Source organism: Hyperoodon ampullatus (assembly GCF_949752795.1).
Source record: "Hyperoodon ampullatus genome assembly, chromosome: X".
Taxonomy (NCBI): Eukaryota; Metazoa; Chordata; class Mammalia; order Artiodactyla; family Ziphiidae; genus Hyperoodon; species Hyperoodon ampullatus.
The window spans coordinates 8,438,555-8,464,888 of NC_136913.1; the positions used below are offsets into that span (position 1 = coordinate 8,438,555).

General features: G+C 40.5%; 2 protein-coding genes across 3 annotated transcripts in view; both read right to left on the minus strand.

The window, feature by feature from the left end:
* ARHGAP6 (Rho GTPase activating protein 6) overlaps positions 1–26,334 on the minus strand; it is a gene marked incomplete at both ends in the record, with an annotated part of 490,865 nt that overhangs the window by 76,085 nt on the left and 388,446 nt on the right. For both annotated transcript variants that reach the window (XM_079727900.1, XM_079727901.1), the window contains one exon: positions 10,370–10,529. In XM_079727900.1, coding sequence (XP_079584026.1) covers positions 10,370–10,529 — 160 coding nt within the window. The remainder of the gene's footprint in view (positions 1–10,369; positions 10,530–26,334) is intronic.
* LOC307069881 (zinc finger CCHC domain-containing protein 17-like) lies at positions 13,769–14,466 on the minus strand (the record flags this gene model as incomplete). The annotated part of the gene is made up of 1 exon (XM_079728194.1): positions 13,769–14,466. One exon carries the CDS (start codon positions 14,464–14,466, stop codon positions 13,972–13,974), a length of 495 nt encoding a protein of 164 aa, XP_079584320.1. The 3' UTR covers positions 13,769–13,971.

Here is a 26,334-nt window from a genome sequence, read left to right on the forward strand (position 1 = left end):
TAATCAACCCATATTGGAGACTGACTTATTATTAAAGTCACCCATCTGATGCATAACTGACATTCCTATAACCTGCATGGTGGCATCAGTTGTTTAAGCAACTCATTAAAATATTGACATTTCTTTCTTGTTTAGCTTCACCAAGGGAATTTATTGCTCACTTTGAAAAAAATTTTGATTACATATAATATAAACACTAAAACATCTGAGAGTTATGAAAGTGTGATAATTAAAAAACACTCAATTATGGAAGAGTAAAACTAAGATAGTGAAGAAATTGAAATGAATAGGATGGTATAGTTGATCAACCACATGGATAATAACTGTAAATTACTATATCAAATTAATATTAATCTCTTAAATCAGAGGTCAGCAAGTTTTTTCTGTAAAGGTCCAGATAGCAAATATTTTTGGCTTTGTGGGCCATATGGTCTCTGTCAAAACTACTCCACCCTGCTGTTGAAGCACTAAAGTAGCCTTAGACAATACAGAGACAAATACATATGGCTGTGTTCTAATAAAACTTTATTTACAAAAACAGGCAGTGGGCTGGATTTGGCTTTTGGGCTGTAGTTTGCCCTCTCCTATCTTTTTTTTTTTTTTTTTTTTTTTTTTTTTTGGCTGTGTTGGGTCTTTATTTCTGTGTGAGGGCTTTCTCTAGTTGTGGCAAGCGGGGGCCACTCTTCATCGCGGTGCGCGGGCCTCTCACTGTCATGGCCTCTCTTGTTACGAAGCACAGGCTCCAGACGCGCAGGCTCAGTAGTTGTGGCTCACGGGCCTAGTTGCTCTGCGGCATGTGGGATCTTCCCAGACCAGGGCTCGAACCCGTGTCCCCTGCATTAGCAGGCAGATTCTCAACCACTGTGCCACCAGAGAAGCCCTGCCCTCTCCTATCTTAAGTGAAGACCACCTTAAACTACTTTTCCAGAGCTTTCCACTTATAAAAAACTTTATAAACACCCACTGATTGAATTTTTAAATCATCTTGAGGGCTCAATTTCAAATTATCTAGAAAGCTTGATTGGTTTAAAAAACACTTGGTATTTAATTTCAATTATTACTGTTTGCCTTTGTTTTTGCCCATGGAGAAACAAAGAAAAAAGCAAAAATGGAAGCTCCTATTCATTTCAAGGATGGGACATTCTTTGTAATTATCAAGTTTACTTTTGGGCCATGATCCCAACAGAGAGAATAGTGTAGTCTTGAAATCTTTGAAAGGTGCCAGAGTATTTCAGAAAGTGCAATGACAAAAGTTTTGTTCAAGATGCCAAAGCCTTGTGCAATAATAGCTGCTACTCCAACAAAGATACATCAGTATGTGTAAATGTGATCAGTAGGGACAAGACCTCAGATAGAAAACTATATTGTCTAAGAACATAAAGGAAACCATTTGTGAATATGAAGGAACAAAACATATGGCTTAAATAACCACAGACTATTGTACTGGCTTGCCTGCTTGGCACAGAACAGAATCATACAGCAGCACACACTTGAGAACTTGACATGGTAAAAGCCCTGGGGTACAGAGGAGAGCACCCAAGAAGAAAATTTCAACAAAAACCTGCAGGGAAACCTCTCTGTCATTCCTGGGTTTTATTGGAATAGGTAGATGAGGCAGCTTCTGTCTGTAAGGGTCACCAAAGGTAACTTGGACAGGATGATATCCACTGCTCTGTTTTAATACAATTGATGTGTCTCTGTGCATTCTCTATTGACGGACTAAGAACTCCTTGAGGATGTGGACTGCTTTTGACATGAGAGCAGTGAAGCAGCATGGGAAGCCCCTGGATGGCATGCCAATGTTGGGCTCTAGATAGAGAAGGTACTAGATGCTTAGGCCAAGGGTCTAGCCTAGGTTCCTTTCTGTGGCCCTAGGGAAACAATGCCCCATCCACCTTACCAAGGCCCTAAGAGCCACAGCAGTGAACAAGTGAAAGGTTTCCATGCTGCCATTTTTGTTCTTTTCTTCTTGATCGCCTCTTTTCCATTCCATCTGCCTTTCAAGATTGCTTTATTCAAACTGTGGGTCATAACTTATTAATGAATCATGAAAATTTAGCGTGTCATGACAAGTGTATTTTAGAAAATGATATAGAATCAAATAGAAGACAATAGGAGAGAACATTATAGAGAATATCAAAGTGTATCTCAGATAACAATAAACACCATTTGGTTCATGTGTTTGCTGGGCTGAGATGTAAAATAAAAGATACAACTAGCTCTATAGCTCACACACTAGAGACATTTGTTGAGGGCCTCTGAGCCCAGTGGTCTAACATTATTCTTTGATCACCCTATTTGGTGATGTTTGTTTCCTATCAGCATTTCTACCTACACTGAAGTTTGTGGATTTTACCCCAGGTTTCAACTTCATTTTTACTTACACAAAAAGCTTTGATAAACAGTTCTCGCGCTTCACCTCTTCAAATGGAGAATGCCAGCAGGGATAACATAGAAATTGGACAGCTATAGTTTCTGTCTAGGGTTGTTGCATGAACACCCAAGCTCAATTTCCCTGCCCATCAGGTTGCCCTTATTTTTTAAATCAACATTCGAATCACAAACCAAAGACAGCTGCAGTGTTAGCCAACCAAGAATATCATTTTCTTGATTTCACTGAGTTGTTTACTTGGGTTTTATACAGCCTGAGGGACAATGGTGAGGGACCACTTTATATGGAAGCCATATAACAGCAATTTTGAGGCATCAGAGTACTCTTTTATTAGACTATTGCCCACATTTGCTTAAACCATCAGCTATTCCTCATTCCATGAGATGGTTTTTAAAATACATAAACGAAGCCTTTCTCAATTGTGATATCAGAAATTAAGTGAAGAAAAAAAGAGCACTAAAGAAAACTTGAATATGCATTTCTCTCTTATGAAACCATTCCACTTTAAATACTTAGTTTCCATTATAGTGAGATAAAGGCTACACTAAGCTGCTTTACAGATTGGGCATAAGTCAGTCACTTCCTTTTATTTTACCTTAGACCAGAGGTGAGCCATTTTTTCCTGTAAAGGCCCAGATAGGAAATGTTTGAGACTCCCTGAGGCATATGGACTGTCACGACTATTCAACTCTGCCATCGTTGCTCAAAAGCAGCCATAGATGACACGTAAATGAATAAGCATAGCTGTGTGCCAATAAGATTTTATTTACAAAAACAGATGGTGAGCTGGGTTTGACCAGTGGGCCAGTTCACTAACCCCTGCCTTAGACCATTGGTATTAAAATGCTATCAAAACAATATTAATTGAATCTGATACATAAACAATACTCCGTTGATGTGTTCTGAGTAAATGAAAAGTTCATGAAGGCCATTAGGCGTTCCTTAATTTCTCAACCATGGTCTCCGCGTTTGTTTCCTGGGTCTGCCATTAACGAATGAGCCATTTACAGACTAAAAGTCTGATCCAAGAGCTTATGCAAATGTATAAATGTGCCACATCTTCTTTATCCATTCATCTGTCAGTGGACACTTAGGTTGCTTCCATGTCCTGGCTATTGTAGATAATACTGCAATGAACATTGTGGTACATGACTCTTTTTGAATTATGGTTTTCTCAGGGTATACGCCTGGTAGTGGGATTGCTGGGTCATACGGTAGTTCTATTTTTAGTTTTTTAAGGGGTGGGATAGGGAGGGTGGGAGGGAGGCGCAAGAGGGAGAGGATATGGGGATATATGTTTATGTATTGCTGACCACTTTGTTACACAGCAGACACTAACACACCACTGTAAAGCAATTATACTCCAATAAAGATGTTAAAAAAAACGCAAAGAGCTCATGCCAAGAGCAGCCTTTGACAGGTAGAAACATTCCATGGTCGCCTCCATGGGGCAAACTCAAGGTCACAGGGAAAACTCTATTGATAGATCTGATCCCTCCCATCGAAAGGCCTCCTGATTTCTACCACTAGGTTCTCTATAGCATCTTCAAAATTCCCTTTTTGAAATATCAAGTTTAGAAGGGGTAATAAATTAAGCTCATCAGTCATCTTAGAAGGTTTATGTAAATCTTATTAGCTTTTATTTTGCTTGTCTCCTGGTTGAATAGATATAGAGGAGGGAGGAGCCACAAGATTGGAGAAACCTAGGTTCCTGCATAACTGTGTGGAACACTCTCCCCTCCCAATCCTCATGGCCAACCTGCAGTGGATGGTGCCTGAGCAAGAAAGAAACTTTTATAGTATTAAGGTACTAAGCGGTTAGCCTATCTCGACTAATACAAGTATATATCTGTGAGATACATTCCCAGAAGTAGTATTATTGGGCCATTTAAGAGTTAGATGTTGCCAAATCGCCTTCTAAGTTGCTGCAACAATTATATTCCTATCAACAGTACATGAGTGTCTGTTTTCCCAGAAAGTATACCATCCAACTTTTGGAGCCATTCCTATCTAAGAGAAAAAAAAACTCCTTGTCATTGAGCTTGCATTTCTTGAATGAATATGAGGGTGAGAGCATCTTTACAAATATTTATAAATCATTTGAATTTCTTTTTCTGTGAGCTGCCTATAATTTGTCCACATTTTAATAATCTTCTTTCTCATATTAATTTGTAATAAAGCTTTGTATCGTAGAGAAGTTAACCTTTAGTTTGTGAAATGTGTTGTAAATTTCTACTTTATTTATTTACTTATTTATTTGCCACACAGATGATTCTATTTTTTTTTTAACATAGTGAAACAGGTCATTCTCTTTAAGATTTCTGGGTAGTGCCTTCCTCCATGTAAAAATATATTAATATCTAGCTATGTTTTGTTTTGGTGCATTTATAGTTTCATTTTTTAAATCTTCAAATCTTCCTTCCACATCAATTTATTTGGATGTAAGGAGTAAGGTCAGAATCCCGATTTTTCTCCTCAGTGGTTGTCTCACTGTCACAAATACAATACTAAGCCATCATTTCCCCCGACAAGAAATGCAATATTTATGTCATAAGTTCTCATTTATTTTAGCTCAATTCTGAACGCTATTGTCTCCCATTGATCTACCTACTGTGAAGCAGTACAATATTCTTTTAACTGCTTTAGTTTTATGACATTTTAATAAATGGATAAGGATAATTTCCATTTGACCTCTTTTTCAGATTTTCCCCTGCGTACTTACTCTCATATAATTATTCGCCAAGATGATGTTTAGATCAATTTAGTGATATTACAAAAACAAATTCTGTCGGTATGTTTTTTGGAATCACATTCTGTTTATAGATAATTTATGACATAATTGACATCTTTATATTATTGATTCTTTTTATTCAAGAAAAATATAAGTCTTTTATATTTATTTCTAACTTCTCATTCAACTTAGAGTCCATGGTCTGAGATTATAATAATTCCCTTGGATACTATATTAGTTTCTTATGGCTGCTGTAACAAATGACCACAAACTTAGTGGCTTAAACAACTCAAATTTATTATCTGACATTTCTGGAGACAAGAAGTCTGAAATGGGTCTCACTGGGCTAAAATCAAGGTGTCAGCAGGGTTGCATTCCTTTCTAGAGACTCTAGGGACAATCTGTTTCCTTGCCTTTTTTAGCTTCTACAGGCCTCCTGCATTCCTTGGCTCATGGCCCCTTCCTCCATCATCAAAGCCAGCAACACTACATCTCTCTGACCATTCCTCCAAAGTCATATCTCTCTCAGATCGGAAAGTTTCTCTGCTTTTTAGTACCCATGGGATTAGTTTGGACCCTCCCAGATAATCCAGGATAATCTTGCTGTCTCAAGGACCTGAGATGATCACATCTGCAAAGTTCATTTTGGCATGTGAGGTAAATATTCAAAGGTTCCAGGCCATCTTTGAGGGGTGCAGTATTCTGCCTACTATAGATATACTCTCAACTGCCATGTTCCTCTCTACCATTATTGAACTCAACCAGAAAATCCTAACTCTACTGAGAGGAAATTTGGATTAAACAGGGCTGGGAAACTCAAACTACAAAATGGCGTGTTTGCTTTAGCAGTGTTTAGCTGCCCAGATGTTTATTTTGCAATTTAAACTCCCAGCTACTAACCTCAAATAGACCTTTAGGGCTGCTCTGCAATCCTGCAACATTGCTGGTCCATCAGCTTCCCTCTTTTCTATTCCTCTCCTCTTTCCTCAAACCTCCAGGACCTCCTTCCCAGCCCCACTCGTAGCAGATGAAATTGTTTACTATTTTGCTGTGAGTGAAGAGGCAATCTGGAGTGAAATTCCACATGCTCTCCCATCATCTTCTAATCTACCAACATCTGTACCCATATAACCAATATCCACCTACTACTAAAGCTCAGGAGGAGGTCAAACTCTCTACCTGTGCCTTGGATCCCACCACTGGGAATAACCCCAGTAATTTCCCAACCCACCAATCTTCTGTTCTTCCCTCTCTATGGTGAATACCAGCAGCTGATGAATATGTTATATTATCATTCATCTGAGCCCTGGAAGCACCAGTCTCATAGAGGAAGAGGGTCCTCCAAACAGATACCCGTAAATAAATTCCTACAGTCATCCTAATGTGTCAAAGAACAAAAATGTGAGCTTGAGTATGTTTCCATTTTCATTGTACTCACTATCTCACTAGGCTTGGTATCATTTCTTTAGGTTCTAGGCCCCAGCAACTATTTATTTTCCTGAGTAAATTATGCATACAGTGAATATGAACCCTGTTTAGAACCTCCACTTAGGGGTTTACATGGAACCAAGTGGCTACCCTTGGACCAAAGCTGCCATCATAGCACTCAGCACCGGCCATGCATTTGAAAGATCTTGGTAAATATTCAATGTCTATAATCATCTGCCCAAAACAATAGTTTCAGAACTCTTTGGTGATGTCTGTTTTTTTCCACCCAGCCACACAGTTCCTTCTCTCCTTCGTAAGTAAGAAATTATTTGTAAACTATTAGCTCCTACTTTGATGGAAAATATCAAAATAACTCCTGTAACCCAAACATCTTTGAATATCTTGATAGAACAAATCTTTCCCTGAATGTACTAGGACCAACATAGTCTCATAAATAAGCAATGGAGACAGAGCTTCTAGCAGATAAGTTTTATAAAATTCTCTGTTTGGTAAAGGTTATTTATTTAGTGGACTCTATAAAAAGCAAGAACAAAGAGAAACATCAAATTAACTGGATTTAAAAACAAAGCTACAAAGAATATTTTTTCCTTGGTATCTCATCTGATGTGCATCCAATCTGATTTTCACATAACTTTTTAGAGTCATCATTCCCTTCACTATAAATTTGGTTTGCCAGAAACATTTCTATTAAAAATTTTTCTTAGGAACTGAAAGAACATCTGTTCTTGTAAAAGGGATACAGGACGATTGGGCCCCACCTGGGCCACCTTGTGAGTTAATGGGGAGGCGAGGGCAGGCCTCATCTCCACCCTAAAACCAAACCAAGACAAGATGAGGCAGAATGAGAAGGTCTTAGGGAGAAGCAGCAACCTGGCCTGATGGTGATTAGCACTCATTTTTCACCCACTGCCAAAGGGATTTTCTTCTCACTTTACCTGAGGATCTCTGTGTTACATTAGTATGAAAAGATATAACAGGGGTAGGAATTTCCTCCTGGAAGGAACTGGCTGTGGTTGTGGTGTCAAGTAGCACATGATGAGAAAGCCAAGGGAGCCAGGCATCCGTCAGTGAAATGTGCCTGTCCACCAGCCTCTTGGCCTAACCTACCTCTCCCTTCTCCTGAACTCTTTCATGACCTCCAGCAGAGTCCGAGATTCCAGCTTAAAGAATGAAAGTGGCCCCTCTAGCCACTTCTATTTAACACAATATTGGAAGTGCTGAACACAGCCATCAGACAAGGAAAAGAAATAAAAGGCATCCACATTGGAAGGGAAGAAGTAAAACTGTCACTATTTGCAGAGGACATGATATTTTATACAGAAAACCCTAGGGACTTCCCTGCTGGCACAGTGGTTAAGAATCCTCCTGCCAATGCAGTGGACACGGGTTCTGGCCCTGGTCCGGGAAGATCCCACATGCCGCGGAGCAACAAAGCCCATGCCCCACAACTACTGAGCCGGTGCTCTAGAGCCCACGAGCCACAACTACTGAGCCCGTGGGCCTGGAGCCTGTGCTCCGCAACAAGAGAAGCCACCACTATGAGAAGCCCGCACACCGCAATGAAGAGTAGCCCCTGCCCACTGCAACTAGAGGAAGCCCGTGTGCAGCAATGAAGACCCAATACAGCCACAAATAAATAAATAAATAAATAAATAAATAAATAAGAAACCCCTAAAGTCTCCACCAACATACTATTAAAATTAATAAATGAATTCAGTAAAGCTGCAAGATACAGTATTAATATACAGAAATCTGTTGCTTTTCTACACAGTAATAACAAACTATCAGAAAGAGAATGTGAAAATCAATCCCATTTAAAATCACATCAAAAAGAATAAAATACTTAGGAATAAACTTAACCAAGGAGATGAAAGACCTTTACTCTGAAAACTGTAAAACACTGGTGAAGAAAATTGAAGATGATACAAAAAAATGGAAAAATAGCCTGTGCTCTTGGATTGGAAGAATTAATATTGTTAAAATGGCCATACAATCCAAAGCAATCTACAGATTTAATGCAATCCCTATCAAAATACCCAAGACATTTTTCACAGAACTAGAACAAATAATCCAAAAATGTATATGGAACCACAAAAGACCTGGAGTTGCCAAAGCAATCTTGAGAAAAAAGAACAAAGTTGGAGGTATCACTCTCGCAGTCTTCAGACTATACTACAAAACTACAGTAATCAAAACAGCGTGGTACTGACACAAAACCAGACACATAGAGAGAGCCAAGAAATAAACGCACACACCTCTGGTCAATTAATCTCTGACAAAGGAGGCAAGAATATACAATGGAGAAAAGACAGTCTCTTCAATAAGTGGTGCTGAGAAAATTTAACAGCTACACATAAATGAATGAGATTAGAACATTTCCTCACATCATATACAAAAATAAACTCAAAATTCTGTGTGGTCACTGTTTTTGTGCTACTCTTTCTAGTCAACAAAACTGAGCCTCCTACTACAGAGGTAAATTGCCCAAGCTCACATGTGGAGGGGGGAGGGGGTGACCGGACAAGTCCTCATATTCTGGTCTTCAGACTCCCAAGCCAGTGCCCTTTCCATCAGACACAGGTGAGCCCAGAAAATACTGCACCAACACTGCTGTTAACGGAATGCAAGCACATATGTTCATGTGTATATTAAGGTTGCTCAGCCTCTACACTTGGGCCCTTGGGCGCTGACAATGCTTGCTGTGGGGGACTGTCCATTGTATTGCAGGATGTCTAACAGCATCCCTGGCTTCCATCCAGTAGATGTCAGCTGCATCCTTCCTCCAAGCTGTGAAAACTGAAAGTGGAGCCAGACATTGCTAAATTTTACCTAGGGAATGGGGGAAACCCATCCCTGGTTGAGAACTACATATCTATGTGTATGTGTGTATATATGATATGAATGATTTTATGAATATTCATGAAGCATCCCCTCAACTCCCTAAAAAAAGAAAACAAAGGAGAAGTTCTGCAGATACTGAAATCTTCCAAGGCAATCTTCTAGCGTTCAGATGCTTGCTATCGCTCTCCTGCCTCCCTTTAAGTTTTAGGCACAGCAGCCAATGTTGCATTTTTATGGCAGGTTTACTCTATTTGTATAACATCACAACTTTTCACTTCACCTCAAATTACCTTTCGGCTACACACTAATACACATTAAAAAGTACCTTTATAGGAGATAGTCAACATTCAGAAACAGGCTTTACAGATCAAAGGATTTCAAATACATGCTTCTCATCTTTACCAGAATCAGGATCTGTGTTTGTAAAAACATCAGACAACCAGGCCTGCCCTGGCTCCAGTGTCATAGTGGTGAACCCCAACAGAGACAGGCCAAGACTGGATAAAAATGAGTTAACATTGGTATAATCACTGATCCTGAGTTTGCATAAGGTCAAATGAGAAGTTTAACAGACTGTTAAAACATTCTTTTCAACTGCTTATTTTGAAATCATGTTGAGATAGACATGGTTTTTCTTCTAACCCTTTAAGTTGACCTTTCTGAAACTTCTTTTTAATTGGTTGTGCTGAAGCCACGTAGACCGCTGAGATACACATGGCTTTCCCCTTTAATGCCTCAAGTTGATCTTCCCTTTAAATACACATATTAGTCGACATGTAAACTGCCCCACTTGAACACATCTTTCAAAATGGTTGCCAGTGCCAGCCAGTGACCCAGAAGCTATAGCTTCCTTCCTGTGTTAATAGTGGGGTTGAGGGGACTCGGCAGCTTGGGGCCCTGGCAGAGCAGGTGTTTGACTTCCAGCATCCCCCATGTGATGGCAGATGGGGCCTTACCTTTGGGAATGGTGATCTGACAGCTCAGGTCACAGTCCTGCTGCAGCTGATAAAAAGCCACTTCCTGCAGCCGGGCTCGCTCCAGCTCTGAGAGGCTCTGGATGGGGACTGACCTCAGCCGCACGCTGCGACCCGACATACTGTTCCACGTGAAGTCACCCTGCAGATCAAGGGGAAGAACATCAAGGGTCACACAGTAATCTTGGCACAAGCCTCAGCCTCTCTCTCGATCGGTCATAAAGTCAAGCAAACTTCATTTTTATGTTCCCAAACTGGCTCTCAATCTCTAAAATCGAATCCACTCTTACCTAACTGTGGATTTACTCCATCCATTGCAAACATCAAAATCTGGAGTATCTGCTAGGTCATCTGATCCCATAAAATGATGCAAAGAAAACTATGTGGAAAGCTGCTTCAGGGGTCCTGCCTCCTCTCTTTTACGGGAACACATGGGAACTTTTTGGTTTTTATTTCTCAGTACCAGGAAAAACTACTGCTAATTGCCATTGTGCACACTAGACATAGGAGGGTAAACGTATATTGATAGCCTACCATGTACCAGCAATGTGCCAAGGGCTTTTTAGTTACTTCCTTTATATAATAATACAATCTAGTATATTTATTATATATGACATAATATATTATTATTATATATACTTCATACTTACGATACATTATTGTAATATATACTTAGGATATATTATGTTGATATTATAGCAATGTATAGTATATATAAATATAATATAATATAATATAGAAGAAATTGAGGCTTAGGAAGGTTAAGTAATTTTCGCCAAATTGTAAAACTTACAAGATTTGAAACGAACCAGGACTCGAGCTAAAACATCTTAGGCTTTTAAATTCTATGCTAAATTGTAACCACTGAGTTTCTATTTAGAGCAGTCTAATGAGCTATTTTGATCACAGTAAGTATAGAGATATGATCAATAAAAGCTACACATATTTATAGAGACGTTTCATGCTAAAATACTCCACATCAAAGAATCAAAGCAAAGATTCCCACAATCCTGAGTCTATCTGTGTGCTCACATACACATCTCTGATTTCACACCTATGAGAGTGAATATCTCTACCCTTGATGCAGACAGTGAGAAAGCGATGACCTAAGAAACAATACTTCACCATCCTCTGAAGCCCAATGTCCCCTCACTGAGGAGGAATTCCTACGAATCACAGATATCAACTAGTGCACAACAGCTTTGAAGAGGTATCTACTGTTTCCTTAACAATCAAGAAAAATTCTGGGAGAAGGAATAGTGCTGGGCCCTATAGACACTGCCAGGGATTTCTTGTGGATGTGGGGAACATTTAAGGAATCCCAGAAGACTTCACCATCCTCATTATTCACCTTAAAGAAGAGAGACAGAAAGGCTGGCCCCAGAGACTGCTAAGACACCTGTGTTCCCTACTGGTAGCAAATTCCTGCCTAGAAGGTTCATTCCAAAGAGTGAACGGCACTATGTTAATTCTTTGCTATTTTTTTCCTCTTTATCTGGGATTTCATTGATTTATTTATTCATTCATTTAACAAATGGAGATATCATACTCTAGTAGGGGCAGAAAATAAACAAGGGTAAGTAAAGAATGTAGCGTGTTAAGTAATGATAACTGCTAAGGAGGGAACAAAAAGCAGGGAAGGGGCCAGCAGTGTGAGCAGAGGACAGGGATTTACACTATTAGATGGAAGTGCTGGGAAAGACCTCACAGGGAAGTCCAGGATTGAGCAGAGGTTAAAGGAGGTGAGGAATTTTTGTTTGTTTGCCTTCACCCCTGTGCATCTGCATCCAGTGGGTGAGGAGGACTGCCAGGGACCCAGGAGGGGCACAGGGAACAGGGTGTGGGAATGGGTCAGGGCCGAGGAGTGAGTGCGTAAATCTAGGCAAGGCAGGTAGGCTGCAGTCACATTTGGTGAACTGAAGAACATTCTTCCAGGCCCAGTGTATTTTGGAATTTTTTTCTTTTTTTTTTTTTTTTGGTATAGCTGGACTAACCATAAGTTTAGACAGGAACTGGGGACTTAAGTGTTGGGTGTACCTCTCACTCACACCCTTTAAGCTTAGGGCACCACAGGTACAATATCAGTGAATTGCTTTCCCCTCACCCCAAATGGGAAGTTCCAGATGAGTTGGTGATTTTTAAATATGAAGTTTAGGTATCTAAGGGAGCCCGCTGCTACTTGAAGTGTCAAAATGGAATTACATATCTATTCTTAAATGCATTTAAAAATATGCCCTCTGATGGGCTCTAGTATCTGTAGCAGGGGTTGGCTATCTTTTTCTGTAGAAGGCCAGATAGTAAATATTTCAGGACTCGTGGGCCATGTGGTCTCTGTCAAAACTACTCAGATCTGCCTTTGTGGCATAAGAGCAACCATAGACAGTTTATGAATGAATGGGTGTGGCTGTGTGCCAGTCACACTTCATTTACAAAAATAAGTGGAAGGCTGGATTTGGACAGTGGGCTGTAGTTTGCCAACCTTTGAACAATAGCTCATGACTGAAATGAAATAAATCAATCCCTAGAAGACACATTTTATTTTTATTTAGTATGACCTCCTGCATAATTAATTCAAGCAAAATTCAATGAGCACCTATTACATGCTAAAAACAGTACTAGGCTTGGGATTATCAAAATGACAACACAGTCCTTGTTCTTTTTTTTTTTTTTTGTAACCAACTGACTCACATTGTAGTAAATACAAAGTAAAGCAATGATCTTGGCTTGAGCTGTCTAGTTCCGTGATCGGGTGGAACGTCACACACAAGCTCAGTCACTGCAAACAATGGTTTTCTGGCTGTGACCACCAGCTGTCACTTCTAACATAGTAGAATCATGTTAGGGGGAATGGAAAAAGTGAGCACCACTTCTTACCATGTTCTCCCTAGTACTGCCAGTCTCCCTCTGCCCCTGTGTTGGATACAGCAGAGATCACCCACCAATCAGCCCAAGGCAGGCCAACAGGGAGGGGCCAATCACTCTGTTCTCCAACTACAGCCAGACTCACCTCCACAGCAGTACCTGTGGCTCTAGCCTGGACTCCTGTACAGGAGTCTGGCTCTGGCAGTGGCAGCTGGAAGAGGGTAATAGGACCTCCTGCTGAATGAAGGAAGTTGGGTGAATGAATGGGTCAGCTGCAGGGGTCACTTGCAGAGGGACTGGAGTGATAAGAAAACAACTCATTCAGGCAGATACTTCTGATATCTCCCAAACCTGCCTGGGGCAGGAGGGGAAGCCATCTCCCATGGGAGAGAAGTCAATGGGGTGGAAGGCCATATTCTCACTACTGAGTCTTTCCAGGAGCCAGTGCTTCAAGGCACAAGGCTCCTGTTTCCTTCTCTCCACGCCCCCCCCCCACTCTTTCCACTCTCACTCCTTGTGTTTCTTCTTCTTTTTCTTCTTCTTTGCTGCCTTGCTCTCTTTTGACGTGTGCCTTGCCCTCTTGCCTGTATCACTCTCAGAGTCTGAGCTGTCAGAGTCAGATGACTTCCTGTCTCTATGTTTCTTTTTCTTCTTTTCCTTCTTTTTCTAGAAGAATTTCTCGTGGGGTCAGGCTTTTCAAACTCTGCTGACTTTGCCTCTTCCTACTCCTCTTCCTCATCAGGTATCAGAGAGTACTTGGTCCCACCTGGTTGCATGAAACAATCCTTTGCAAAGTGGCCTTTACAGCCACACTTCTTGCAGGTAGTGGTCAGGACAGCCTCGAGGGTGATCTTCTGCCCAGTGTAATCCTGGAAGGACCGCCTCTGCCGCTCTTCTTCTTCAGTGATAACGTTGTTGGGGTCAAGGTCCTTCCCAGCCCCTTGGTTGACAACTTTCATGGAGAGGGATACTTTTATCCTTTCGTTTTTCATCTCTTGTCCAATAAGCTTCACCCACACTTTGTCTCTGACATCTACTATCTCAGAGGGCTTATCCACGCGACAGGATGACATGTGAGTTCGATGGACCAGACCTTGTTTCCGACAGCCTGGGATTTTGATAAAGGCTCCGTAGTCTGTCACCATAGCAACCTCTCCTTGGAAAACAGTGTAGAGAGCAGACAAGTTCTCCATGGTCTCGGGTCTTCCTGAATTCATCCTTAATGTTCTATGGTTCCTCCATTTCTCTTCTGCTAAAGCTAATTCAAGTGTCTCGGTGTCAGCGTCTGGTCTCCACACTGCAGCCAGTCCTTGTTCTTAAGGAGTTAAATTTTGGTAGGAAGAACACACTCGGTCCATGAAATACAGAGATTATGATACTAGGAGTAAGTACCAAATGCAATGGGATGCCTAGGAGAAAAGGCTTTGACATCTATCTGGGGATCAAGGAAAGCTTTATAAGAAGGCAGTGTTTCACAGGAGACCCGTAAGTTGAATAAGAGGGGTAAGGGTTGGCTCTGTAGAAATGCAACACTGGAAAAAACAGTTGGTGCCAAGGCAAATGAATTTGACAGAACGGCCTTGTTTGGGGGAAATTACAAGGCTAGAAGGAAGGAAAGAGCAGGAGGCGAAGCCACGCAGAAATCAGGGCCATATCCTGGAGGGCTTTCTCAGCAGGCTTTGCAAAGTAGATTGGATTTTATTCAGCAGGTGATGGCTAGTCATTAAGGAACCTTGAGTAAGAGAGGAACATGATCAGATTTGCATATGGGAAAGATGACTGGAAACACATTTCTAAGGGAATTGAGGGAGGGCGCAAGCCAAAGATGCAGAGATCAGAAGAGACACTGGGCTAGGTATGATGCTGATTCAAATTTGAACAGATAGGGAGATACTTAGAACCACAGAGATGCTTGGGGACAAACTGTATGTAGTGGAGGGTAGGGAAAGGAGTAATCTAGGATGACTTAAACATTTCAGGCTTGAGCAACTGGGAGGATGGTACACTAAATCACCAAGATGAGGAAGGGCAGAAGGGAGAAGAAAGATGTTCAAATTTGACATTTTGAAAGTGATATTTTATCTCTAAGAAAGAAATAAATAAAACACATTACCAAAGCTGGCAAAATAGAATCAGGCCAGTATACATCTTTCTTGAGCCTTCATTTTCTTCTCCCAACGCAATCAAGTAATACATAGTTCTGGAAACTGTTGACAAATGACTACACTTAGCATAATAAAAAAGTGAAGTGTGATGCTTTAAATTTCTCTGATTCTGTTATACATCATAGCCCATGACTCTTAACTTCGTAGACTTTTAAAATTCTTTGGGAAATTTGGAATTATCAGCCAAAAGAGAGAAAAGGCTTGGTCTATTTGTAATGACTTGAATTTATGGAGTTGTTGTCTCCTAAGACTTTAGTTCTTATAGCAGCTGATGGCTCAGGAGAAGGCTACAGCCAAATCCCAGAAAGAGAAAAGAGTGTGGCGCTTTCTTGAAAGCAGGGCAGCTGCATTGATCAGGCTTTGAAAGAGTCATTTCACAAAGGAGGTAATACTGTCCCCAGAGCCAATTGGTTCTTAAACCCATCCTTAGCACATGGCTGAAAAAACAATTTTCTTGGGAGAGAAGGTCATCAAATAATTAACACATAGGGACTTCAAAGATATATCCAAAGCTACCTATTATCAAATGTGTGGCATCTTAAAAAATATCAGTTACATTTTTGATTATGGGTAATGGACCAAGTTGCTTCATAATCCATTTTATACCACAAACTTGAATAACTGAAGGCTGAAGTGTTCATACAAACCTGGAAAAGTCTGTGTGGGCCACTCCAGTTCATCACCCTCCACCCTCCACCATCTCACTGTCTTTTGCCACCTGCCAATCAGCAGTCATGAATACATCAGATAATCTGCATCTTCCCCTATGTCCCAATTTTCTCACCGCTCCCAATCTATATTTCTACCCTTGTGAATTTTAATGATTTTTTTCAGATTAAGCACATGCGATTTCAACATGTTTTTTAAAGTTGGAAATATGTGAGGCCCATTTTTGGGAAATTATAAAATTAACACAATGAACTGACAGGTTAAAACCATATTCCTTCAGAGTATCTTGGGATAAAGTCAGGAGGTATCAGTGACTGCCCTAAATTACATAGAACAGTGTTCTTCATTTTTATTTTTATCCTTAATGCAATATAGACATTTTGAGAATCAAGAGGCCTAATTTCAGAGCCAAGCGCACATACAGTCAAGGAAATATCACAACACAATGGCTGGGAAACTCTGAAAACATGTCTTAAAACTACAGTTGTATTGCTTTTTAAGGCGTGATAATTTAGTGTTGGCTCCCAATAAGTTACTTGGTCGAATGCATCCACATTCCTAATTTCAGTCCACATCATCTTTTAAAATTAATTTGTTTAAAGAGCCCTTTCTCAAAACATTCACCCAAGATTTATCCAAATTATCCCAAGGTTCAAATCAGAGTATTCGCAATGAAGTACCTAGAAGTCTAATATCTAAAATCAGCCTGTTTCTCTCCCGCCTTCTCACCTCTCCCTTCAGGTTGCCACAGCTGAGGACGGAGTCCCCAGATGCGGCACCCGTGGGAACCACACAGACCAGACTTGCGAGGAGTCGCCGAGCAAATCCATGAGGTTTCCACATCTCCTCAGTTGCCTCTTTCTAGAATTCCTAGGGGTCACAGTGTTTCTGTGCGTAAAATATGTTTGCCTTTATATTACGAAAATTGTCAAATATGAGCAAAGAAAGAGATTAGACTAATGACCTCGCAAAGGTTCTGAGGCAGGGGTCTGCTCTGCAGTTGAGCACCCGTTTTTTTGTTTTTTGTTTTTTTGGTTTCCTGATTGACTGACCCATGCAGCCAGGATTGAGAACCACTGCACTCAAGGATTGATCAGATTCAGGTTGGGTTGTAGTAAGTCTGCCGTTCCTAGAAAATTCAAGAAGTTCACCACCAAAGAAAGATGCAATTTTACCACAAGATGTTACTTTTTGAAACAAAATGTGAGCTTTATGACACTCAGGAGTAAGCATGATCTGCTTTCTTTTATTGAACAACAACAACAACAAATGACTTGAAGCAGACACTCAGAGTCTAAAGCCTATCCTCTTAGCCACTACAATATCCAGGCTGGCGGATACAAGGCTTGAGAGATGCCCTTCAGCCTGCATGTTGTTCTGCAGAGGTAGAGAGAAGTATAGTGTGGAGATACTGGATAGAAGGTGTGGTAGACGGAACGATAAGATGGCCACGTCTTAATTCCTAGAACCTGTGAATAGGTTACCTTACCTGGCAAAAGGGACTTTGCAGATGGGATTAAGTTAAAGGATCCTGAGATAGGGAGGTTATTCTGGATTATCCAGACGAGTCCAACCTAATTGTAAGAGTCCTTACCAGAGAGAGGCAGAGGTGGCTGTGTGTGTGTGTGTGTGTGTGTGTGTGTGTGTGTGTGTGTGTGTGTGTGTGTGTGTGTGTGTGTGTGTGTGTGTGTGTGTGTGTGTGTGTGTGTGTGTGTGTAAAGACGGAGGAAGGAGCCATAAGCCAAGAAATGCAGGCAGCTTCCAAAAGCTGGAAAAGGCAAGGCACACATTCTCCCCCAGAGCCTCCAGAGGAATGCAGCCTTTGATTTTAGCTGAGTGAGACTGACCTCCAGAACTGTAACACATTAAATTTCTGATGTTTTAAGTTTATGGTAATTTGTTACATCAGCAATAGGAAATGTAACAGAGAAGCAGTAGGAGACAGCATTAGAAGAGAAGGTTGGGGAAGGTCAAGGGGACTGAGTTCAGATGAGGATAAGCACCCAGACACTTAAGAAAGTAGGTCTTGACCTCCCATCAGAGTTTTATCTCCCTCTTTCCTGGTGCTACACTGCTGCTTCATACTACAGGTACCACCACCAATGGTTTGAACTGGAGAGGTTCCAAGATTGGAATTTTGAAAGCACTTTCCCCACTAAATAGAATTTTAGAAAGTTATACATAGTAAATATTTCAGGCTTGTGGTTCACATAGTCTTTGTCACAGCTACCCAGTTCTGCCAATGTAGCACAGAGGCAGCCATAAACCACAAGTAAACAAAAGCTCCAATAAAATTTTACTCACAGACACTAAAATTCTAATCTCATCTAATTTTCAAGTCACAAAATATTATTCTTTTTTTTTCAACCATTTAAGAATGTAATAACCATTCTAGGCACGTAGGTCATACAAAAACAGGCAGCAGGCTGGATTTGGCCTACTGGCTGCAGTTTGCCAACCCTTGATATAAAGAGATTGGGATCATTTAGGACCCTACACATATTTATTTAGCATCTACTACCATGTGGCAGAGACCCAGTCCCTAGCATTCTGCATCATGAGCTACATACATCAGCTAGATTCATGAGGGCAAGAACCTTGTCTGGTTTACTGACCTGGGTGTCCCCAGTATCCAAGATAGTACCTGGCAATTAATTATCACCGAAGAATAAATAATTCACAAGCAATAAATATTTGTCAGTCTAGGGACTACGTGAATCACGTACATCATGAGTTCAATAAGAAATTGGAAACTAACCAACTCAGGTAATATCGTATCTATGAGGGAAAATGTCTTCTGGATTTGAATAAACTGCTAAGAAACAGTGTTTTGAAACAGAGCCTGCTGATGAGCCCCAAAATGCCAGTATATGAGGGCAGAAAATATGCGTAAAAATATCGGACCTGAGGAATAATGAATCTATCACACTCATATATCAGATCTCTTATGAGCAGGAAGACACAAACACAAAGGTCAATGTTGCCCTGTGACCCACATGGGCCACGAAGTAATAAACAAGCACCCAGAAGCGCGCCAAAGCCCACCAGCGCAGCCTAGGATGTGTTTCTGGCTGTTCCTCAATTCTCAAATACACATTCCAGTCCAGCATTTTTCTTTGCTGACTGTTTATCTCATAAATGGATGACTCATTTTAAGGCTCTCTGGATCCAGTTTTTGAGTGGTTGTCATAGGACTTTTTTTTTTTTTAGATTGAAAGTGGATGATTTCTAATTTGTTTCAATTTTATAAATGTGAGGTTGAAAGTGGCCCAATGTTTCTGGATAGACAAAAGCCCTTGAGAGTTATAAAAATATCCTTTTTATTTTCGGGTACTATGGGACAGCATTAATAAAAGGTAACAATATGATACAAAAGGATATAGCACAGTGGTTCTTGGGGGTGATTTTGCCCTCTCAGGGGACATTGGCAATGTCTGGAAACATTTTTGGCTATCATGACTCTAGGGTGGGGTTTCCTACTGGCAACTAGTGAGTAGACATCAGGGATCTGCTCAACATCCTACAATACATAGGACAGCCCCCTGTGCCTGCAATAAAGAACTACCTGCCTCCAAATGTCCACAATGCAGAGATCGAGAAAACCTGGCATAGCGTAAGTTGGGTCTGCTGTTAGGCCCAAATTACACACAATCTCCTCAAAATGATGGTGTCAGAAGACATTAACACTCATATGAGTTTTGTTTATCATCAAAGGCATGCACCATGCACTATATACTCTTATGCGTGCTATGCATGATTATGTATATTATACATGTATTATTCTGTATATTATGGAAATAAATAAGAAGAATCATAGAAGTTATTTAGAACTAGCATTAAGAAGCACAAACAACACAAACCAATTTAAAAGAGGCACACAAAAAGAGCCTCAATACAATAGAATCTTGATTAACTGGAGAACAACTCACCGAAAGCATTAACTAAAGAGATTTCCTTCCCACCAGAAGTATATGTCTCCACATTTAGAAAAAAAAAAGAAGCAAAAGGCAAACTGAAAAGCCAACCATCTAATATCTGTGATTTATTCAGAAAGGTCATTCTTTTGAGCTAAATTACATCTTTACAAACAGACTTGATTTTTCCCATGAAATAAACTTGATTGAAATACTTTTGGTTTTGGTGTACACCACATTGTTTTATTATGTCCTTGAAACTAATCTCTAATTGCAGCATCTCTTTAACCTCATCCCACTATAAACTTCCCAAGGTCCAGTGAGCCAACAAGAAGTGATGCAAGGCTGCTCACAATATGGCCTGCAGACAATCGTTGTAAACGTGCAGGTTTCTGGGCTCTAAGGCAGATTTAGGGAACTAGGGTCACAAGGAAAGGGGCCCAAGTACCTTCATCATAAACCGGAATCCTCGGGTGATTCTTATCTTTGCACAATAAAGATTGAGGCCCACTGGTATGGTAGTAAAGACTTGGATTCAAATAGCTATGAGCTCTTTGGCAAGATTCAGATTATCTCCAAGCCTCAGTTTTCTCACCAATAAGATGGAGCAAAGAAAAAGACTTAACTCCCAGGTTTGTAGTGATGGTATGAGACAATGCAAGTGAATTTCTTGCAGAGTGCTTATTAGCTCCCAGCAAGCCCTGAATATATGGTAAAGTTATAATTAATTTTAATCATCATTCCTCTAAATTTGCCTCCCCTTTTTAAACCTGGCAGTTTTAGTGACACCAAAAACTCTTAAGAAATGTGTGTTGAATTCATGAATAAATGGTTCCACTATGCGTAAGATGCCTGTTCTACGTGTTTACAAGCCAGCCAGCTGGATTGTGGTTCCATATAGGTGAGAAGCAGAAGCAAAGACCAGATCAGTAAGTTAAGGTCTGAAAAATGGCATGCCACTTAGATAAACCATGCCAGGGGCTGAATTTCTTTTGTTTTCTACTGTGGCCAGCTGTCATTTATTAATAATTAATAATTGCTGAAGCATGGCATAAGTTTAAATACCAGGCTCACAACCAACATGTCTGAAAAGGGCTGCCTAGTTCTTTGTAATTCCAAAATAAACACATCTCCAATGACAAGGAACTCCTTTCCTCATAAGCTTCTGGGCAAAGCCGAGGGTATCTGCATAGCTGTCACACCCCTGTTTGGACTCTTAAAAGAGGTTATTCCTTTATGAACTCAACAAAATAACATTTGCTAATTCTCCTCTTGATTCTTCAAGCACTTCTTCTCAACAGATCTTTAGGAAGATTTAATACTTCTATATTGTATATAGTTTTTGTTTTATTTATCTATTCTGGTCCTTTTTTTTAAAAGCAGAAATTTTAGAAAAGTCTGAACGCTTGGTTGGTATAGCAGTCCATTTTAACCTTTTGCCTTAGTATATTTGCTATCGATTGCTACATAAGGGGTACCAAAATATGTTAGAGTAACATGATGGAAAAATGCACCTCACTCATTCAACAAAAATTTAATCGGCACCTTCTACGAGCCAGGCACTATTCTACATACCATGGATTTATTGGTGAACAAAACAAAGAGCCCTGCCCTCCAGGAGTGTCTAGGCCAGTAGGGGAAACTGATAAGAAACAAACATAATAAATGAGTAAATTACACAGCAAGTTACAAGGTGATAAGGCCTAGAGAAAAAGAGAAGGTAGAGGAGTGTGAGGGGAATCAGGAGTGCTGGGAGGGTTTCCAGGGCAACCTTACTGTGAATGTGATATTTGAAGAAACTCTTATGGAGGTGAGGTAATGAGACAGGCAGATTTCAGGAGATGAGCATCCCAGGCAGGGGTGAGTTGACACGGGGGCAGCTTGGGGCAGTGGCTAAAAGCAAAGGTTGGCAAGCTAGGCTGCCTGGGCTTGAATCCCAGTTCTGCCACTTTCCAGCCATGTGGCTTTTAGCAAGCTTATTTTCTCTCCCCATGCTTTGTTTTCCTAATCTATGAAATGGGGATGATGACAAGCCAGGGCTTGGTAAACTACTGCCTGTGAGCCAAATCCCATCTACTGATTGTTTTTGTAAATAAAGTTTTATTGGCATATTGCCACAACCATTTCTTTAGGTATTGTCTATGACTGCTTTCATGCTACAGTGGAGGAGTTGAGTGGTTGTACCAGAGACTGTCTGGCCTGTAAAGGTGAAAATATTTACTATCTGGCTCTTTATAGAAAAAGTTTGCTGACCCCTGTACTAGACTAAAAGTAAAGGCACATCTATGATTAGGATTTGTCTTTGGGATCAACATTTTCCTCCTCTCCTAAGATTTTGTTTCTCTGGGCAACACCCCAAAGAACCTGTAAAGAGATCACATGACACAGTAAGACTTGGGGATATTGTAAAGTATGTAAAAGCTAGGGCGAAATAAAAGTGGTTATCTGCAAATGGCCTATTTATCTGGATTATTGATAAACCAAAGTAGAAATGAACATTGTCAAACCCAGTGCTGTGCTACCACCACTCAAAAAACAAAAAACAACACCAAAAAAACCCAGACATCACTCGTCACACACATCTTGTTTCCAGTGGAAAGAACCTTTCCAGTGGTTGGCATAGACGGGAAAAGAGCCACATATTCAAAGTTCCCAAAGGCAAAAACGTCAGAACAAAAGGCAAATTTCATTCCTGTGTATCCCTAGCTGAATTGTGGACTTGTCTACCAGCCACCAATTTAATTTTGAGTTTTATGCTTCACTTGACTCTTGGATGGGGAAGAGGTAAAAGAGCCTGCACAGATCCCAAGAGCGAGGAAAAGGGAAACATTTACAAGAATTAGAAACTTCTCAATGACAGCTCTAGCAGCTGATAGTTTTGCTTGTCTTTCTATAATTAAACTTAGTTCACTGAAATGAGAACGACAGACCTCCAGAGACAGACTAGACCTTGGAGATAATTGCTAACTACTCTGCTAGCTACTGTTCTAGGTCCTTTATTTATATTAACTCATGTAGTTCTTGCAGCGACTCTAAGGACTATGTTACCATTATTACCCCCATATTTCAGATGAGGAAATCTTAAGTGACTTGTCAAGATCACACACCTAGTAAATGGCAGAATTAGAATTTGAAGCATGGCTGCAGGTTCCAGAATCTAGACAGTAACTATCATAGGTATTTCACCACTTCTCCTGATAAGTCAATCCAACCCCTACCTTTACAAAGGAGCAAAGCAAAATCCAAAGAAGTTAGGTGACTCTGCAGTAGCAGAGTGGGATCTGGGTGGTAAGGGTCACATTCTGCCTTTTCCCACCACCGAGTCTTTTCATTCTGAGACATAACCTTATAATAGGGTAAACCAGATGATTTAAAAATCCAGAAGCTTAAGGTTTTCCTCTTTTTTAAAGCAGAGCACGTTCGGTTTATGATTAGCCTTATCTAATATCTGAGCTGTTCTCCAAAGCCCATATTTATCAGAGCCACGGCAACTAAAATGTTGCCCCAAGTTCAAGAAGTCTAGAGGGGAAGATAAGCCACTTTACCCTTTCAGACCTGAAAAAACAGCCTGCACTGAATCTTTGGAGAAATCAGCCCAGTTCCGTTTCATCACGGCATGCTGCTTCCTGGTCCAGGTTGCTCATTTCAAGCTGCTCCAACATTGTCATTCAGTCTAAAAATAACGTTCTCATAAATCTCTATTGGCACAGACAGTACTTAGCTGTCACACATCTCAGACACTGATCAATCCACTTTTCTTCCCACATCACAAGACAAAGGTGGAACAATCACAACATTTTATCACAGTAATCTGGAAAAGAAATAGAAGTATAGATATTTATATTGCTTACCCATGAATTATATTCAGCTGTGTCTTTGCTGTCCTCTCTAATTTCACTGAACTAAGCTTGTAGTAGGAACTTGAGTCTGCTTGAAAAAAATTATTTTTTTTGGTGAAAACTGCATCCTGAAATGGCAGATTGCAACGAGTGTCTGAGAAATGGCCCAGCTGGCATAGCTGTGACTCCCACGATACCTTCTGTTGCCAGAGACCTCCGCTACCATGAGTCTTGGGGCCAAAAAAATGCAATCTTTTCATCGGACCATTGAGAAGTTCCTGTCCCTTCAGAACAGAGGCAGGCTGTGCCGCTGAGTGAGTGAGCATGTGAGTGTGTGTGTGTGTGAGAAAGGCAGTGCTAAGGGGGAGGGACAAAAAGAAGGCAGAGAAATTGAAACTGGATTTCCTGCTTTTTATTTTCATAGGACTATATTGAAGAGATATTCTGGAGTTCCAAAAGGATTCCTCTTCAAAAACAAATCCCCTTTTCCACAGGGATCTACACACGGTAATTGGATTGTAACTGTGTAAACTGTCCTTATTAGGAATCAACCAAAGAAGGACGGAAGCCTTGGGTAAAACCCCTGAGAGCATGATAAGGCACATAGGGTGCTTTCTTTGTTTAGGATAAATTCTCAATTCTTAAAAATTACATTTTAAAAACACCGCCTTCTTCCTTTTTCTAACACTAGAAAAAACCATTAAAAAACAAAATGGTTTCATTCTCCTTTATTCTCAAGTACAGCCCATGCTCTGAATCTTACACTCTTTGTGGAACAATAGTCCTTGAGAAATCGTTCATTTCCTGAACAGAGGGTATAGAGGTCAGAGTGGGTGTAACCACGTGGCCATGTTTAAGAGGGTGCAGGTTGCCGGTGGAGGTGGCGGGGAGATAGTCATGAAGAGCGGAGAGAAAAGGAAAGATTTAAAACATATCCTGACCACTAATTACCTTGATCTCCATGTGTTCCACATGGCGCTGAACCAAAACTAACTCAAAAAGACATCTTTGTTTTCCAGTCAATATGAAGTTATAGTCCTCTTGTGGACTCAAGTGAATTCCAACAAAAGAACCACTGTGATTATAATTGACAGACTGAGAAATGATTTCATGGAAGACCTTACTGACTCAAAATTTAGGGACTCGGTCCGTTTTTTTTACTAGGATTCTGTGAGGTGAATCATCTCTTGATGTAAGCCACACATAGCTTCTGTTGCTGCTGGTATTTAGTAAGAGGAAAGAATTTAAAAACAATAAAATACGTCAGATGGTTTTCTTTACTAGAACAATTACACTTAAAGAGAAATTCAGAGTAAAAATTTTCCTGTTACGGCATATACCTTCGCCTCCACTATCCCCAAAACTCAAATGCTGAAAAGAGTCATCATTCCAGCAGATAATCAATATGGTTCATGTAATCTGGATACTCATTTATGGAATTTAAACCCTCAATTAAAGTTATTTAATATAATATTTCACATGAAATTGATAAAAACCTGGAGACAACACCTCTCAGAGCCACATGTGGTACTCCCAGGCATGGACCACACCTCTCAATATTCATGCCCTAGTGTCCCCTGCTCTTCATTCCTGACTGGCTCTGTGATCTGCTTTAGCCAATCAAATCTGGCAGAAACGATGGTGAGGTAATTCTGGACCTAAGACTTAAGAAGGCCTGACAATTTCTGCTTTTCCATTCTTGGGACCCTTGAACCACCACGTCATAACTGTGGCTACTATACTGGACAGACCACGTGGAGAGGCCACATGGAGAGTGAGAAGAGCTTAGCTGCCCCAATGTCTCAGCTCCCAGACAACTTCCCAGTGGAGTGAAGCCTTATAAGCGACCACTGTCAAGGCCAGCAGAAGTGTCCAGCTGAGCCCAGGTCAGATTGCAGAACCGTTGGCAAATAAAACGGTGGTTGTTTTAAGCCACCAAGGTTGGGGTGGTTTGTTATGAGGCAGTGAATAACCAAATCAACATCTTCTTGTGTTGAAGGTAGTGGAGCCACAGGATAAAACAGCCTGGGTCCTTGAATCCTGGTTTGGAACACAGCTGTGCCACCAATCGTAGACACTATGAAAGTATGAGTGAGTAACAAACTGTATGGTGAGATTTGGGGATGTACATGATATGCCAGTCAACCTCACCTCCCTTTACTTCTTTTGTGCACACAGATCACAGTTCTAAACGGTTTGAATCTGGAGTCCTACCCCTGGGACCTCTCGTGTACTTCTCCCCACTGAATGACATGGCAGGTCATTCCTTCACTTTCTACGTTTTCACGTGGAAAGAGAGTAGCTGCTCAACCAGATGATAAAATAAAAACTATTCTTTATAGGTCATTTTGCAGAACATGTAGAAACTCTTTTATGAACAAGAGGATAAATATATGTTTAATGACATCCTCCAGGTTTTAAATAATATATAGTCAATATTTAGAAATAGGTGATGCTTTTCTCTTTCAGAATTATGACTTAATCTGATAAAATGGCAG